Consider the following 19,012-nt stretch of genomic DNA (forward strand, 5'->3'; position numbering starts at 1 on the left):
ACATGTGAAAGCGGAAGTATTCTTTACAGTGACTGAGAATGGAGATTACGGCAATTTCAGCCTGACAGCATCTTTCAGTTATTTATCAAAGTGCACTGCAGCCAAAAAATTATGCATCTTCAAATTGTTGTGCAACAACAAAACCCACTTCTCACACCGGAGGTGACTACATCAGTGATGCCAAATGACTGCTACTTGATTTCAGTGCTGTCATGATATGCGTTCCAGAAAGGTAGGTGTGTGGGCTAGTTGGCACATTGTTATGAAAGGCCACCCTTCAATAGAGTGTTTTAGTTGAGCGTCTTTACGGTACGCTCCGCTCCGAGCTGCCCCACTAAGCAAAAGCACAGCGGCGGGCGATTTTCACGTTTTAGTTATACGTTTTGCGTAGTGGAGCGGACCTTTCGTAGTTGCAGCGCCCCCTCGCCAAATTCAGAGTAATGAAAGCAAATAAAGACACCTATTGATCACTCTTATACAGTAAAACGTATATATGTATATATATAACTTATTTCTACATGAGGTATCTAGACGTGCGCTTGTAATGCGTTACCGGTCCATTTTATCCAATCGAAAATAAAGCGCCATCTTGGGGAACGCCACGTGATAGCCAGCGCGCTTGCTTTTTACAGCCAATCCAATCCTTTCTGACGCCAACGCTAGCCAAAGCACTGGGCAGCACGCTCCACTCAGGCAGCTTCTAAGCAGACCGTGTTCCTTGCTGGGAACACGGTCTGCACATGCGCATTCGCGCTTCCGCTCCGCTTAGCTGCTTAGCGGAGCGTAAACACGCTCAACTAAAACACTCTAATGTTATGCACTTTCTGCTTTTCTAAAAGGGTTATTTAGGTTTCTGTACCCATAATGAACTGCCTGTGGCATGATTGAGTGTGAGTGGGTTCTGGTGAGTGTGCGTGTGCGGACATGTGCATGAACATGAATGAATACCTGTCATGTGGGTAGACATGAGCATGAATATGAGTGACCACTTGTGGTAAGGTCTTTAAAGGTATCAAACAAGCAATTCCGACTCTCATGGTGCATCTTCCTGGTAACAGCACGCACTCAATCTTGCGGATGTGTGGGGTTTACGTTGTGCAAAGATGTATGTTGAGCAAAAGGTCCATAAAATCCATTGCCTAACCCCCTATCCACATGACCCATTTGTTCTGTGAGCTACTTTAATAGTCCCTCAGACTTGGTGATCTTAGTTGTTCCTGGCACGGGTGTGTGACTGTGGCGTGATGAATGTTACTGAACAGGGCATCCAATTTTTTTGCTACTGGCATCTGCAGAGGAGCTATTCTTGAAGTGCACTGGAATGAACAGGCACACCACAATCTTCTGCATTTTTTTTAAGGAGCCCCAATGCATGGAAATATAAAAAAATGCGGTGTCACACTGACATCCCCGATGAAACATCTAGCGAACAAAATTTGAATGTGGCTGACAAGGTTGCCTGCACGCCCTCGTGTGGAGTGGCGTTTGCTCGCAAGAAAGAGACGAAAGACCATGACCAAACAAAGACTACATGCAGTGAGCCAATGACGCTGCAGCAGCATTTCGTCACAATCAAAAAGCAAGCTACCAATGGCAATGAACATTGTGCAGCAGAGTAAGGACAGGCCCAATCACTTGAGAAATGTGCCGATTCATATTTTAAAGTTTTCAAACACACAGATAAATATGAAATGCTTAAATAGATCTTAAAAAAAAAAAAAAAAAACTGCAGCCCCTGCAAATGTGCACTGCGCTATTGCTAGTTCACCTGGTTTTCATGCCGATGCTTAAAGCATACTCGGGTATTTTCTAGAAACGTATGTATATGATGAGACTGTTGACAACTCTAGTGTTCAGCTGGCTCTAGGCCTTGGCGATTAGTCAGCACGACAGGCATAGACGACGGCAAACATTGCCAATAGCCTAGTTCTTGAAGAGGAAACTCGTGCAAAGGCCTGCTCCTTTCATAGAAATGCGCACTAAGATGGTGGTGAAGCAGAAAACAGTGGTGCCGGCAATGGCCACTATCAGCTGAATAACTAAGACTATAAATGCAAAGAATCCTCATGGCCCATGAACCCCAAGTCCAGTGCTGCCTGTCTTTTCCATAACTAAAGCTTACTATTAACTGAAAACAATTGTGCTTCGAGAAAGAAAACAAGTGGATGCATTCAGATGCATAGTCATGGAAAAAAAAGAAAGCAACATGAAGACAGTATGAACAATAAGAGCATCGAAGAGCTTTGCTCATTGGAATGCCCAGAAGGTTTTACTTTCAAAGCGTGGTAGAACTCATGACTATGTTGAAGTCCACTGCGCTAATTTGTTATGGTAATTTGTCAAACGACATGAAACTAATGGCAATGAGCCTTAAGTCCTCTCCTCATTTTCGTTCCATGCCATTGGTGTATCCATAGAGCAATGAACCACCTAGTTTGCACAAAAGTTTTGATTGAGTGTAACTGGATTGGTAGGGCACACTGGTCACAGTGCCAGTGACCTGGACCAGTGCCAGTGCCTGATCTAGGGACGCCGACCACCTCGGACGATTTTACCGTCAGCTCATTTCTACTAATAAAGTTTATTCCTCTTCCTGAGTGTAATAGTTTTCCCTTACCTTTGAGATTTAAAATTTTGTATTAGATCCATCTATTACTGAACCCACTGTGCAAAAATGTTTTGAGGGACTCTAAGGTGAAACACTAATCCTTTTAGACGGATGCAACATTCTTTAAAAACGGGTGTTTTTTAGTGCAAGGTAGCCATTTATCAGCAGAGAAAACAAGGACTGGAGTTAACATGCCCAAGGTGCTCATTGCATTTCCCTCAGTGTGTTCAAGACAGGCGTCATTTAGATGAAGTCATCCATGGGCTTAAAGTTAAGATGCATTTCTGAATATAGGGTTTAGACTTCCATTTTTGAATTGTGCACGTTTGAAGTCAGTGTGACGTGGTGGACTTCATGGAATTCCAGGAATTTTCCATGATTTCCATGAATTTCATGGAATTCCAGGAATGTTTTCAAAAGCTGACAAGTTAAGCCTCCCCAGTGCTTACATTCAAAGACAGTATCCCACATTTACTCTGTTGTAACATGCCTTTGATTGTAAAGTCGCATGCACTGCGTCGCCTAGACACATGCGCATCTAGCTCAGTAACATAGTACCACTCTTTCTGGAAGTGCTTTAAAACTTATGTTTGTTTGCAAGAAAAATAACTCATGCCCGGCATCAAGCTAAGCCCTGAATTGTGGTGCAATAGCGGAAGTCCAGTGTGCATACAGTGCAATTGTGAAGGTGGATACCAGCATAACACTGAATCTATTTTTCTTACCGTCACTTGCCAAAATATGAAAGCTATGAATGGAATGAAATTGCAATCAGTGATTATAGGTAGCTGTCCCGGTGTAATTGTGTGCTGAACTGGAGCAGGGGGCAATGCATGTCGTTCTCAGAAAACTGCACGCATGAGCACCAAAGAATATTAAGGCCACTGTATGCTCCGACGCAGCGTGTGTGTCAGCCAGCAACAGAGGTTGGCGACGCCAAGTTTGTCACGTTACAGTTGTGCGAAAACCAACCCCTCTACGGTCCACCGCATGCACCGCGTCGCCTAGACACATGCGCATTTCCAGCTAAACTATGAGCTCGTTGCAATGTGCAGAGGAAAGCGCCACCACAAGCGACGAGGCGCGGGTGCGACGCATTCTGGGCGACGAGGCCGGAGCAGAATGCAGCATGTTGCATCTCGTGCCGGCTGCAGCCAGGGAACGCAGACAGAAGACGGTTACATCGGCTGCCCCTCGCATCGGACTATAGAATGCTGCGCTTCTGGTGGCGTGGCGTCGCCATGCCGAGCGTGCGTGCGCGTCAACGCTATGTCAGACTATAAGTGGTCTTTAAAGCCATACACTAAACCTTTTGGCACGAAGTTCAGGCGTATCAACAGCAACATGACAGTAGACTGCTTACGGTGCTGTCCAAATTGTCTACTGATCATCACTGGCACTCTATTGGTGCCCTACCAATACCAGGTCACCGTCTTTAGGCCAGGGCCATATTGCGCATTTTACATAGGCTGGCTTGATTCCAGACTACGCAAACGCAAGTGTGTATACAGATTAAAAACCTAAGAAAAAAATTTGCCAACTTTTTCACGCAATCACTGAATCACTGCTGATGATGAACTCCCTATTGTGCTAGAAAAACACAAATGAGTTGCCAGTCTGTTTATTGTGTTGCTAGATGTAAGATGCCAACACTGATTTACATTTGCCAAATGAAAGTGCACTTCCCGCCCATGCATACGAGTTTTTCATATCAACACTTCGAAGTCATACGCCATATCCTATTCCGGTAACGTGTGCACAAATGTCCCCAACAAGATTGTGCCTTAAAAGCAAAAGAACTGACGAAAATGATATTTAAAATGTGTTGAATACACACATTGTGCTGTGAGTTCATATGTGTAAAGCACCTTAGTAAAGAAATCTGGAAGATAGGTGGCTAGGCGTTTGTTTTCAGTGACTGTATGTCTGGTAGTGCGTTCATTTCTTTCAAGCGGCTGGACAGGTGCTTTTCAAGTATGCTAGATGTGAAATAAACTATGTTCTCATATTCAAAGTTTCTCCTGAGAGCTCTAGCATGGAGTCCACATTCTGTAAACTTGAGAAAACTCAATAATGAGTAGAAAATCTTTAATCTCTTCTGTTGCCGTGCACTTTTAATGATTCTGAAGATGCAAGAAATGTGGTGAAAGAAAAATTTCAATGCTGGCATGAAAAGTGCATTGCGCGAGAAAAATGAATGCCAGGAAATATTATGTTGTGTTGTTAGACTGCAAGTTCTAGCTAGCATTAGGCGGCAAACAAATTATAGATGCTTCTCAAGTTGAAAGTCGCTACGTATATGTTCACTGTTATACTCATTCTAAACTCAATGTGGCCACTTTTTCTTTAATGACGTTAGGTATTATACAGAGTTCTCTTCTAATAGAAAGGGATAAGATTTAGGATGAAAGACATATACAAGATTTGTAAAAGCAGTTTAGTTCTTCACCCAATTAAAACGTAATTTTATATCAAATGCTAAGTTTGAATTCACTGGATGTCAATACCTAGAGAGAGAGAGAGAGTGAACTTTAATGAGAACCAGCAGTTTAGTCAGCTGGGCCTACGCCTCCCAAGATGGGACGTCGAGGTCTTGTCAATAGTACCTAGAAAATTAACATTTAAATTATACTTCTCAGCTACACTCATACATTACACACCAGGAGCGTGATCGGAGATCACTGTTTAAAATGAGCGTTCGGTTTGTGTTCAGTTTCACCTCACGCGATTGGCGTAGGTTGCGCAGAGTCGTCAACAGTGCCCGAACGCACGTTTTGAACAATCTCCGATCGCGCCCCAGCAAAAGCAGCATGATACTTCTGACCACTGGTACTTGTACAACCTGCAGCACGCGCCTAAGCAATGTTAATGGGAATGACCGTGACAGATTGAGCACATACTTTTCATTTCCTCTTAGTGTAGTATGGACGGAGGTGATGCCTCAGCTGCCATGTGTATGAACAGTTGCAGCGACTATCCATATGTTTGACTAACCACATGTGGGAACAGGAAAACAAAAGCGCCAGCGGAGCCTCCCACACGCGCTGCTTGCTGGGTACCAAAAAGACGCGGATGATGTTAGAGGCATCTCACATAATGAGCCCGGTGGCACTGATAGCACTTGCAATTCCTGTGCGCCGCCCGCGAAAGAAAGGTTCCCCTGCCCCACATTTACCCAGACCTGCTGCTGCTTGCACTCGAAGTGACCGATATTGGACACGAGGATTCCCACACATGAGAGTGCCATCGTTGGAGTACTCAGCATTTCAATCCAGCTAGATATGCTTATTCCTTACTGACAAGCGGATACAAGTTATGCTACTCACTGTGATTGGTTGGGCTTGGACATCTTTCTTTGTATTTACAAACAAATGCAAAGAAAAAGACTAATATGATGTTTTAGAATCCTTTCCTTTAGAAAGCAAGCAAAATAATAAACATTACAATATTGCATAGAAGCAGTGGCAACACGAGGCAGTGATGGAGGGCACTGCAGTCCACGTCGATTCTAAGCATAGCTTGCGTTTCAAGGACACCCCTTTACCTTACTACCTTTACCCCAAAATCACACTTTTATCTTTTCTTTATTTTGCTACTTCTGTGAGCTAAAGGTTGTCATCAGCTTAACACTCTTTCTTCCTTACAAAGAAGCAAGCTAAAATCCCAGGGTCCTCCTCAGCTCGCGCCTGTTATCCAGTTTCCTCGCAAACACTGTCACATAGTAGTAGAGTTTCCTTGCCTTCTCACTTCACCTTCCCCACCCCCTGTATGGGAACAACCTCTTCTCTTCCCTCCTCTCGACTACAGTTCTACCAGTCCCCTCTTGACTTGCGCATCAGTAGAACGGGAAGGGCTGCAGTTTCTGCAATGCTTCTGAGGGTGGTCACAGATAATTACAGCTGTCAAGAGGCTGATGTAGCGACGCACAGGGAGCTCCAGAGGGTTATTATGCACATTCGACGCAGTGGGGTCCAAAGGAGTTCCTCGCGTTGCCTTTGCGCCTGTCATGTACACACACGCTCTGAACCACCCCAGACGCGGTGTGCCAGACAGCAGCAGCCGCAGCAGCAGTGGGAAAGTCGAAGGAAGAGGCAAAGAAGGGTACGCTTTACAAAACGTAGGCAGTGGTTGTGGTGGTGACAGGGAAACCTTGATGTGTAAGCTACCGGTACGTGCTCATGAAAGCAGTGCTCTTATTGGCAGCACCATAAGCACCTCTTGGTGAGTGGAATGTAAGAGAGGACGGCACTTTTATGTTTGTCTGCTTCTCCTTTGAACTCGTAGGTTAAGGAACTTGTATTTGCAAGCACCAATTTTAAGAATTCTCTTTGCATTGAGCTTGGAAACATATAGAAGAACTGTATGAGATCAGATGTTTGCTCTAAGAACACATATTGGGGTACATGTGCAGTTTATGCACAATTATTTATGGGTAGACGCAGCACATAAGCAGCAGTAAGCTAGGCAAAGCAGAGAATTGGCATTAAAGTATTTGTAGATCACGGTGACTTTTACAGCGACCTTGCATTTGGCGCAATTTATTTCTTTTGCAGATTTCTCCCCTCAATCTTGCTCACCCAATGTTTTAAAATCATGAAAAACATTTTCATGAAGAGAACCTATGCTTCATAAAACTTGATGCAACATTCTAAAAACCGCACAATGACCACAAATTCATAAAGTTTTGACTAATTTGGAAAAGGTTGCCGGTATGAATATGCTTGCACTGGAATATTTCGTTCCCACCATTACTGCATTACAAGGTCTATTTGATTCAGCCAAGTTTCTCTGCAACTATCCATGATGCATTACTTAACGAACCTACAGTTGTTAAGTGTAGTGAGGACGCTTGACTTTCACATTTTCTGTAATCCGGCTTCCCCACACAGTGTGTGGTGCTGCTAGTCAGTAGTTACACAGTAGTATGAAAGATGGCACGAATGTTCTTTAGCTAATGCCACTTGAAAGCGGGGACACTTGGGCACAAACAGATCTAGCTTCCTCTTCATTGGGTGCTTTGTCCCAAGAGTAAATGTCAGACCCCCAAGAGTAAATGTCAGACTTCCCAGTGTCGAAAGAGCATTTGGCAGACTGCTCGGATTTGAAGTGGTAGAGTTACTACGGAGGTGCATGAGGTAGCTCAACTTTGTGATGAAATCTCAACTTTAATGAATTAACTATAGCCATCAACAGCTTTAAAGGGCCCCTCACCAGGTCTGGCCATCTTGAGCTGACAAGCGCAGAGCATACAATGCGCGCTAACAATTGTGTTTGCAAAGAATTACATCGCTACGCACCACGGAAAGGGCTGAAATTTCAATCCGAATGACGTTTTTCTTTCCCTCACGGCGATCGCGCTCCAAGCCGGATTGTGACTTACTCGTGTCTCTGTGCCTAGGTATTCGTGTCCGCACTGTGACGTTGCTCGTGGTGACATGTGACTTCGAGAACTATTCAAGGCAACATCTGTTATTTGTGTAATATGTTGCTTGAATAGACAATTTAAAGCACAGAGAAATAATAAAACACACAAACCGAATGTTTCAAGTTTTTGTTATACTTCGCACCACAGCAAGAGAGATATACCTCCGTTTCGTCTTCTTGTTCCCACGTCGTGCAGTCACTCGCGCGGACACCGAAACTATGTCATTTTCTACCATGTTCGAGTGCAGGATCATGCTCTGTGATCCGCTTGTGTCTGCCTCAGTATTCGTGTAGCACGGAATTATACTGCTAGTCAGATGTCCTCGTGCACAGCGTGCAAAACTGTGCACTGCACGAAAAGAGACAATCACAACAGCTCGAGGGCGCCGCAAAAAGCAAGGAGAAAAAACCCGAAGGCGGGGCTTGTGATGTATGCATCACGCGATCCTCGAGGTCCGGTATGGGAGAACTCAGGGAAGGAATTTCGCTTGCGGAGGCTAGATGGGGCGAGTGGAGAGTGTCTCACTTGGCAGTGGAGCTTGCTGCCTGAAATCATGGGTTCACGGCACTGAAATATTTCTATCTTGGCTGTTAATGAGCCGATTTGAAAAATTTTTGCGGCAGAACGATCCCCCTAGAGGACACGCAACAGCTTCCAGCATATAACTAAAATTTGCTATGGGGCCTTGTGAGGGGCCATTTAAAAGGACGCTAAAGAGAAACGTTAATCAGTCAAGGCTGACAAAGCATTTTTTTCAACTCTTCTCTTTTTGTTGATTTTGCAGTAATAGGTCGATTATTAGACGAGAGAAAGAATGTCAGTTTTTTTTTTTTAATTTCAAGATGAAACCCAAATGCCTGTACATAGTGTGACGTTACAGATTTCAAAGTATGTTTCGTATCTGAGCCGTCGCAGCTCAGTCAACTTTTTTTAAATGTGCTAACTTCTATTTCTTTTTCTTCTAGCATAGAATGTAGACCATCTTTACCAATCAAAAACTAACTAGTCCCGAAAAAACACTGTCAAAATTCATGATGTCACGATGACCCAGTGTAGCAATTTCCACGGCGACCCCCGGTCTTTCGTTCTTGTGCCTTTCCTGGATTACCAAGCCCTGTCCCACGACAAGAGTGGCATTTTTGGTGATTCAGAAGTAAAATTTACTAATGTAATTCAAATTATCTTCCTCTTCAGCATCCCTTTGGGAAGCCTGCATCATACACTGCTGTAAACGTAAACCAGCTGTTATAACCAAGTCTTGAGACGAGCCCCGTGCAGTGCTGCTCACCATCGGAGATGAGTTCCCTGAGGCGCAGCACGAGGCTCCGGAGACGCCCCGGGAATCCGGGGTCGCGCAGGTCCCCCTCACAGGTCAATACTGTGGTGGCTAGGTCCTGGCCTTCCCCTTCCTCCATATCTGCACAACAGCAAGCAACAGAGGCCAAGCCATTGAGCACAAGCCACTCAAAGACACGGCTTAGGCACATTTCGAGTGTAATGTTTCCACAGGCCAACTGCAAAAAATTTTTGGCCCACGAGAGAGAGAGAGAGAGAGAGAGAGAGAGAGAGAGAGAGAGAGAGAGAGAGAGAAATTGCAGTCTGGGGTTTTAAGTACCAAGGCCAGGGTCCGATTATGAGGCCCACCGTAGTGTGAGGCCACCTTAACACCCAGGGTTCTTTTATGTGTACCTAAATTTAAACACATGGTCATTTTTTTTTTTGCATTTTGCCCCATCTAAATGCAACCGCCGCAACTTCTGAGCTCAGCAGCCTGCCATAGCCACTGCGCTACTGCTGTGAGTAAATTGGCTGAAAATTATTGTGCTCTAAGTAATCTCGGCAGAACCACAGGGCTGCCAATCGTCTAGGTCTTCAATTACCACACCTTACATAGCAGGTAACACAGGCACTTGCAGTAAGCAGGTATGATGCACATCCCAGGACCATGTGCACGTGGTGGTCTCACGGTCACACCTGCAAGCCCAGATGAGTGCTGGTTCTGAACACTCCAGATTGCGCATCCATATCATCTCCATCGAGCGAAAACGGTGGTGTATTTTTGCGTTTCGGAATTGAAAACAAATTCTTGCTCACTTTTCCCCTATTAACTCGGTCTTTTATTTAAAACTTAAAATTTTGCAGCATTCCACACAGTCCAAAATTTCATAGCAGTTCACCCTCAATCTCGCGATCGGTGGCGAAATGTCACAGCCACAGTGTGCCATAAACGTTACCACAGGAAACAGTGGTGCTCGTGCCACCAGCAAACATATTGCAGTGCCGATTTTCTGATGCCATCTTTCTCAACTCGGATGTCATGAGGAAACATCTGTTCACATGTTCCCCAAACTATTCTGAAAAATTGACCTTTACTTCCAAAACATATTCAATAAAGGTCTCCCTCGCAATGTAACCAGTACCACACCTTAGGTCATGCATATTATATGGGCATCGTAATAATTTATCGTGTTGTCCCAATAATTATTGTTTGTGACCATTTAATCCCTGTGAATTTTCAACAGTGTGAAGTGACAAAGGATAGGATGAGAAGGAAACACACACAGACACGGGCACTTTGTAATCTTGTTCCCTATGTTTTTTTCCCCCCCAAATTGAAATATTTTCTCAGTAAACTGGTAGAATGTCACAACAATGTTTGGCAGATTCTAGGCGATTCTTGAAAGTTGTTTTTAAAAATTTTTAAAGAAAAAGAAATGCCACCGCAAGCTAGAGCAGTACCTTTCGTGTCTATGACTTGACCTGCCAGCCTCAAATTTGTGAGGTTTTTCCTGAATAAACCAGAATTTTTAAAGGGCTCTTATTGTGCAAAGAACATTTCACTACAAAATTTGACTCCAGTATTTTCAAGTATTCGTTCGAATACACAATTATTGCGGACTGTTACGGGACAAACATTCCTGCAAAGATGAGCCTAGTCGGTATTTACTACTGCCCTTGTCGTTTGTGTTTCTCTCACTGTTCTTGTCTTTCCTTGGCGGCAAATTCTTTCGAATGTTGGCGGATGGCTGGCCAGTGCCTAACACTCACTGTTGATCCAGCTCATCTGTAAATACTTGGCCACTGAAATTTCGTTCCTGGAGAGAGAGTACATTTTCTGCTACAGCAACTAGAAACCGGTTGACAATATACATCAAATTGCGGGGCTTAACGTCCCATACCAACATACAGGCTGCAGGCTATGAGGGATGCTGCAGTGGGGCATCAAGGGTTAATTCTGACCACCTTGGGTTCTTGTATATGTACCTAAATTGGACGAGCGTTTCTGCATTCTTCCAACCTCGTGAGAACGTAGTGGTGGTCGGAAATCGAGCTTGGGACCAGCATTGCCATTTTAGCACATCTGTCTCTAAATTTAGTGACTTTTATGATAGTTTAATAACATGTTTTCCATTTGGCAACTGAAAACTTCCTTTAAAGCCATGTGACAGAAATATCCGGGACACTTTGTGCCTTTGAAGTTAAGAATACTGCTTCGAAAATGGGTTTTGAAACCCACTTTGTTATTCAAAAGCAACAGGTAGGCTGCGAAAATTGGCTGTATGATGTATGGATTCTGCGAAGGTGATGAAGCAGCGGTGGTCTCTACACGTGCGGGCCGTATGCTTCGGTTAATTATGCAGAAGGAAATGAATTCACGTTTCACTGACAAAATGGGTTCTTAATTCTTTATAAAACCTGTTACAATGTGTCTTGATGATGTGGGTGCTGCTGTTTCACAAAATATGTTCGATTAGTGGATGTTCGTGATTGTAGGAGTAAATGAAACTACCAAAGCCTATTGTAACGAATTTCCAGGTGAGATTGAGAAAGCAGCAAGTCATGATAAAACAGATCAGCTGCAGAAAGGTGTACATATTGGAGTCTGAAAACACCATTGTGTTTTTCGTGGCTTTCAAACGAAACAATACTGCATGGAGCTTCCAGATGGATCAAGGGGCGGCAGTGTATGTGCTTGACTGTGTAAAAATCATGTAACTGTCCTCACCGTAATCAGGTAATTGTTCATCAAGCGGGCATCACAGCATTAATTCTCCATACATAAGAACAAAAAGAAAAACTAGAAATTTGGAGGCATAATGTGGAATAAGTGCATTTTTTTTCTGTTAGCCAAATCAGGTTACCCACATTCTTTTGAACAGTACTGACCTTGCAACTTTACAATCTGAAAGTGAACGCACCATTTTCGCTGTCATCAGTTGCTGTTTTGTAAATATGTTACTAAAGTAAAATCCCTCTAGGCTCAGCTGGTAATTTCACTGTTTCTTTCTCGCATGTGTGGACATTACACAAATACAAAGCATTTCTGCAGATGTGTTACCCTGTTTTAGTCTATAACATAATGTTTAAAAAGGCCTACATTATTTAACATATACTCAACACTTTAAGCAACAGTTTTAGTGACCTTTAAGCAATATTTAGCAAACATTTTGGGACTTCTTTATGTAAGTTTAGCCACATGCTAAAAAAAAAAAAATGCTAGCACTGCGCATGATCTCGTGCACAGCAAACAGAATGGCACCACAGCAGGTAATCTGGATGCCAAGGGGTAGTGGTTATGGAGAAGATATGTGGAGTTTGTTGTTGCAATTTGTCACCTAAATGCTGACCGAGCATGTGCCGTGACTGTCACTTGCGAGGCTGCTCAGTTATGTTCGCTGGCTTCCCCAAAATCTTTGCGCATGATCCACTGGGCTTCCCAGGAGCACCTGATCGCGTGTTGCCCCTTCATTTTACCATTTTAATTTTCATGACCACACCTTCAAACTGCTGACTCATATGGCTGTGGTCCAATTACCCCCTTTCACCAATTGGCAATGTCACTTTGCCACACTGCTCAGCTAATGCTGGCTTTGTTTATTACAAGAGAAGTGTGAAGCATACAACCTTGAACTTGATGGTGACACGCCGTATATGAATATTCCTTCAGTGCCTGCTTTTTCCAATTGTACAAAACTATTAACTTGCCCAGCTTCTTGTGTTACTGGAGTGTTCTAGCGTGTCGCTTCTCGCATCGGTGTCTGCAACACCAAGCCAGCCTTGTGCGTCAAGCGAATGCGTGATGCGGCTTGAATAGCAAATACAAAGATGACAGGAGGCTGATGTAGTCCGCAACCGTATGCTAAAGCTCCTTAATCAAATCTTGCGAAGATCATTAGCTGAGCATGATTTGAAAATTGGTTTACAGGACACAATTTATTTTCTGCATGTGAAAATGCTTGCTAGCATTACAAGGCGTATGCTTAATTATTTGCCATTTCTTCATTATTATTTACCCTTATTATCATCTTTATGGCTAGCTCCTGGCAGTTGTCTACAAGCGCTATCTGCTAAAGGAAAGGACGGGTTTGCTTAGAACATACTGTTCAATCCTCAGGCATTGTCATAAATAATTCAATTAATTTTTCAGTACAAAACAAATCAATAGAAAAGATCAGGCTTTTATTTGAATAAGGTGTGACAATGTTGTGCACGCCAGGCAAGTGTTTCCATATGTGAAATTAATATAAAAACGTCCCTTTGACAGGCTTCCACACCTGCGTGTGTGATATCGCACTGTTCACAAATTCCAGAAAAAAAAAAAGGAAGAAAGAAAAACAGTTTAGATGTTTTTGTTTTTGTGTGTGCATATTAATTTTTGACGCTGAGAACACAGTCCCATATGAAGTATGCTGAAAAAACAAATACTGTGGGTCTTGTGAAAAATGTCTGAAATTAGCACGAATCTAACATGAATCGCACAAGAAAAATTTTTCCATATATGTGTGCAGCGATTTTCTGGTATTTTTTTATATATTCGACCCAGGCCCAACTTCATAACGAAAGGACACACTTTTTTTCAGCCGTGCGCTAGCAATTTGGAACTGAAAGATTTTATTATGCAGGCTTTCTGCAGTTACAATGTAAACAGTACGCCTGATGTCTGTCTACAAGCACAATCCATTTAAAAGGAAAAAGAGGATGGGGGCAGGGTTTGCTTACAATATACTGTTTAATCCTTAGGCACTGTCATAAATGGTGATGGCAGAGATAGTTCTGGGCCATGGCACTAAAAAAAGAAAGAAATTTGACTCTTTCAGATGTCTGGGCATGCATGCGAGAGGAATAAAAGAAAGTACTGAGCTGAGATCATCGGCCTCCTGTGAAACACAGATAAGTTGCTCCTTACACATGCAAAACAGAGAATTATAAATTTTACAAAAGCGAAGAATGTTACAATTTTTAGTGACATGGTGACCTTGTAAAGTGTGTGACGACATCACTTTGTGTGAACTACCAAGAGCATTTCTTTGTAGTAAGAAAAACCAACCAAGGGGAGTGTTTTTTTTTTTTGTTTCTAGCTAAAACCACACAAAGCCAACAGACAAACAATGTTAGTGAAAGTATAGGGGAAATTAACTGTTCTTTTGAATTAAAATCTATTAATGATAACAAAAAGGGAAATAGAATGTGGATGACAACCTGCCACAGGTAGAGGCTGAACAACAACTCACATCTTGTGCATTCTGTGTGCAACATTCTACTGCTGAGCAACTGTGGTGGCTGCCCTTCCGCACCTATTTTCTTGGTTGTTTGTGCGTGCACTAGATCTTGCTTTGAGAGCATTCACAGTGCCACTCGTGGCCAAGGTGGTGAATATGGGACATCCTTTCAGGTCTCATACATCATGTCATCAAGGTCCACCAGAGTTGAGACCCTTACTACGCGATCAGCGAGAGGAATAAGGGGCTCTATATTTATTATAAGTATGGTGATGCAACAGTATATGTAAAAGTTTCAACGAATAAACCTGAACGCAACTGATGTGCCCCTAGGAAGGGCAAATCAGACCAAGAGAGCTCGAGATGGCAGTGGCAAACGAAAATATGAACGTGCGTGACTTCCACAAAATTGATCCTGCCAGAAGAGAAACATGCACAAATGGTCCAAGCTTCCCAGTGGCAGAACTAAAATAAGTGATTAGAAAGCCCAGATGCTCTTCGGGCATCTTTGCATGTGGCTGATTTAACAAAATTTGACAATATTTAGAATATACAGAATGTGCTACAAGACGAACGATAATTTAAAGGGACACTAAAGGTTACCAGAAACTCAAGTTAAAGTGGTAGAGCAATGTTCTAGAACGTCTAAGGCGTCAATATAATCGCGAACAGAGCTTTAGTAACCGAGAAATTGAGGTAAATGCATGACACGATTTGAGACCCCCCAGCGACATTCCGGTACTAGCCCGATGACGAAAGGACTCCTCATAATTTGTGTTACTAATACTCAACTATTCGTATTAAAAATATCATTTCATTCGATTATAAGACGGAAAAAAATGCTACTTGTCTACGTCTATTCGATTCTAAGAAAAAATAACATTTTGACGTTACCCTTCAGTAATATGGGTGTTCGAAAGGTTTCGTTTTCGCTCGACTCTGCGCCGCGCACGCTTTGGAGTTTCAGTAGTTTCGTTATCGCGTCGTGCTGTGAGGGTTCTGCTGGCTCGCGAAACTTTCATTTGGAACAAGCAGCGAGAATGCCACGTCCATATGATGTCGTGGGAAGCCCTCGTTGCTTTCCCGCTCCGGAGAGCCGGTGTCGAGGCCGCCGTCGTAGTACGCAACGACGCCGGCAGTGCGAGCCCTCAGCAGCAGGTCGCGCTCGTCGGTGCTCAAATCGCTCAAATCAAAGTTGAGCCCACCATCGCGAGCCAATCTGTCGGTGTCAGGGTCTATTGCGACGAGCGTCGAAGTTAGCGTCATAGAATGAAGTACCAGCTTATGGGCGTCTTGCGCTGGAGTTTGAGGTATAGTAGCGGCGCCTGGTGGCGGTGCGGGAAACGACATCTGGGTCGTGCCAGCTTGGGTCGTATTGAGCCCTGGCTGTGGCGAAGCACGTTTCTAGGCCGAGTTTTGCGTCGATTCGCACATTTTTATGCCCTGTTGCGAGTGCGAAAAGGCTCGTCGCTTCTCATAGACCACGCCGACCACGCTGCGAGTGCGCCGTGGGACGTAATGTGGGACGTAATTCGTTTCTCCTTCCGCTAGTCACCATACTCCCGCTTTCGCTCTGCTGTCGGCTCTGTCTTGGCTCTGTTTCTGACCGCGCGTTCGCGTTTTGCGCAGAAAAGCCGTAGCGCCGTCTGCGGACGCCGTTCTACTCACCGATGGCGCAACGTCACTATGAGACCATGATGTCAGTACTCCTCGATCGGAGGGCGGGCGATTTGAACTGCGCTAGAGGTACGCGGATGCTTCAGAACGCATTTTCTCTTAAAATAAGTCTCTCCTTGGCACGAAACAAGCGTTTCGAGGTTTCTGTGATGGTATTTCAACAGTCCACGTTGACTTAATAGTAACCTTTAGTGTCCCTTTAAAATGATCGACGAAGGTCATACAGGAACTGTGTCAAGAAGCATACTGGCTGCTTCTACCAGGAAGCTTACGGTTTATTGCTTCCTGCCTTATAGCATACAGTGCAGCTTTTACTGTTAAAGTAGACAGCCTCCTGGCAATAAAACCAAAATAACTCGAGCACCCTTGTGTTATCGAGAGAGAGAAAAATGGCTGAGAGGACACATCAGACTGACATGCACGTGTTAAAAAATAGTCTGCATGCCTTTATACCCTGCTGTAGTGGTAACAGGTAGATAAATACAACACTTGCAGAGAACTTTCTGTGGCAATGAAAGGAAAGCTACGGAGGAGGCAAAGTGCACGTGTGACAGAGCTCCTGAATACAATCCCACCTTCGCATTTGTTTAAGCTGGAGGAATAGAAAACAGAAATAACTTAGTTAGCACAGCACTTATATTAAAATATGACCCAAAATACACAACCCAGCATTATAGTTCAATTTTATCCCCCCACCCCCCTTACGTTTTGGCAAATGCGGAACGGTCACAAATGTCAAGCTAAACACTGAGTCAGCATCTATCAGCTCTGAGAAACTGAAGCACAAGGTGCTGTAAAACACTGCCGGACTACTCGGAGCAGCAGCATGAGTTAAGAATTTCCGCCACTGTACCTATTTCCTTCATCACCACAGAAAGTTGTCAAAGAGTACTACTGGCCGTTCCCTGACCAGAACAGGCTCAAATCAATTACAGTACTCAATATAGCAATGCATGGAGGCCTTATTTATGTAAGGCTGTAGTCATTAAGCATATTAGTGATGAAGGAACTAATGTGCTTCGGCCATAGATTCAGGTCAACCCCAGTGACTGCCAAGTAGCGGCAGAAGATGCATAGTCAAGTGGAAATTTCGAAACATGGTTTTCATCTAAAACAGCAAGTGATACCAGCTTTAGCAACAAGGGACAAGTTCTTGAACGGTGCCTTTCGGAGATATCAATTTCAGTGTGTGCCGATTGGATGGTTGGAAAAAACCACTCGAATCATACAACACGCTGCGTACCATGTCATGCGAAAGTGATCAATAATATGCCCCCACCTGTCCAACTGGCCTGCATGATGAGAAGATTCATCGGCTACAGTTTACATGAAAATTATGTCCTTGTGCATAAAGACACCCAGTAGAAAGCAGCTGGGAAATCACACCCCAGTTATGAGCTCCAGCAATTGTTCCGAGTGCACAATGAAAGCGTTTTCTCCAATTCAGCCAGCTTTGAATTCATTAATCAGACATATTACTACAGAAGTGTTTTAATTCCATTATTAGGCTCAAATTTTGGGAGCAAAATATACTCACAACTGTGCACTGGAAGCAGCGTGGTCTCATGTGCATATTTTAACCCCACAGTTCGTTCTACTGAAGGTACCGTGTCAGCATTGCAATAGCAAAACACACACAATGGGGCTGTGCTAGAAATTTCCAGGTGCAAACTAGATACGCAATATCAATTTTAGAGCTCTGCGAGCCTGTTGGCTGCAGTTTTTTGCATTGCCATATTTTCTGGTAACTTGACACTTATGCATGCCCCGATCCTTCTATCACATTTGTCATATATTTATCTTTTTTCAGCCATCTAATACCTACTTGGGTCATTTACTTCACCTGTTTTTTTGCCCTCATTGCATTTTCTGCGAATTTGTTATCACCCTTACTCAACGTCTCTTAATGGGCCTGTAAGCTATGATAAAAAAAAATATATATATGAAACTGCAAGTCATGCTTTCAATTCCCTAGTGTAGGGTGGAAATGAAGCTTTTTGTACTTCTCAGGCCCTGGTTGTATTTCAATGATACTAGATATCTGTGTTCAGCACACTTGAAAACTACTACTGTAGCCACTGGCATCACATTATCACTAGCATCTTCACTCAGACTTTTGCTGTATTTCACTTTAGGCAACAAAACCAGCTCACGTCTTTAAAGCTGACCTGGTACAAACTTGGGACTCGACAAATGCCGTGTTGTGCATATGGTAAATCTGGAAGTCTGGTTATCTCTCTGCACATGGTCAAAGATGGGCAGTAGTAAGATTGTTACAGCCTTATTAGATTAAAAAAAAAAAGTATTGGTTCCCATGGCTGGGCAAAATCAGCCTATGTTTTGCTAGAACCAACTGTATGCGCAAATTTGTTTTTCAAGCATGACAGCAGTAAATTGACAGATGCGGTTTCACACTTGCACAACATTCTTGAGGCAGCACTAAGGCTAGTCCTTCAATAAGATCTTATAGGTCAAGCAGGCCTTTGTGTCAAATATTGTGGTCCAATAAAAAACATCCGAGTCTGCTGTGTTTTGCAAATAATTAGCAAAGTAAAAAGCAGCTGTCATGTACATCATCCTATAGCAAAGCAATAAGCACTGCCACATAATAAAGCAGGAAGCAACTTTTCCTGCGGGTGTCACAAGGTTCAACGTAGAAATGTCTGGCAGAGTCGCACAACAATGTAAAACTGCGGGTTTATTCAGCTGCACGATCAGCTCTAAGAACTCGGGCGAATTTACTGACGAAGTAGAAAGAGAGAAAAAAAAAAACTGCGTTTGCATTGCACTTGTGCGACTTCC

General features: G+C 43.5%; 1 protein-coding gene across 4 annotated transcripts in view; it reads right to left on the bottom strand.

The window, feature by feature from the left end:
* Positions 1 to 19,012, bottom strand: part of LOC142557328 (uncharacterized) — a 65,789-nt gene that overhangs the window by 44,625 nt on the left and 2,152 nt on the right. For 2 of the 4 annotated variants that reach the window (XM_075669084.1, XM_075669082.1), the window contains exon 2: positions 9,322 to 9,450. The exons of 1 other annotated variant lie outside the window; for it this stretch is intronic. In XM_075669084.1, the coding sequence (XP_075525199.1) occupies positions 9,322 to 9,450 (129 nt within the window). Of the gene's footprint in view, positions 1 to 9,321; positions 9,451 to 14,033; positions 14,101 to 19,012 lie in introns of all 4 variants that reach the window. One more of the 4 variants, XM_075669083.1, reaches the window with a different exon arrangement.

The sequence above is a fragment of the Dermacentor variabilis genome, chromosome 9, assembly GCF_050947875.1.
Source record: "Dermacentor variabilis isolate Ectoservices chromosome 9, ASM5094787v1, whole genome shotgun sequence".
Classification (NCBI taxonomy): Eukaryota; Metazoa; Arthropoda; class Arachnida; order Ixodida; family Ixodidae; genus Dermacentor; species Dermacentor variabilis.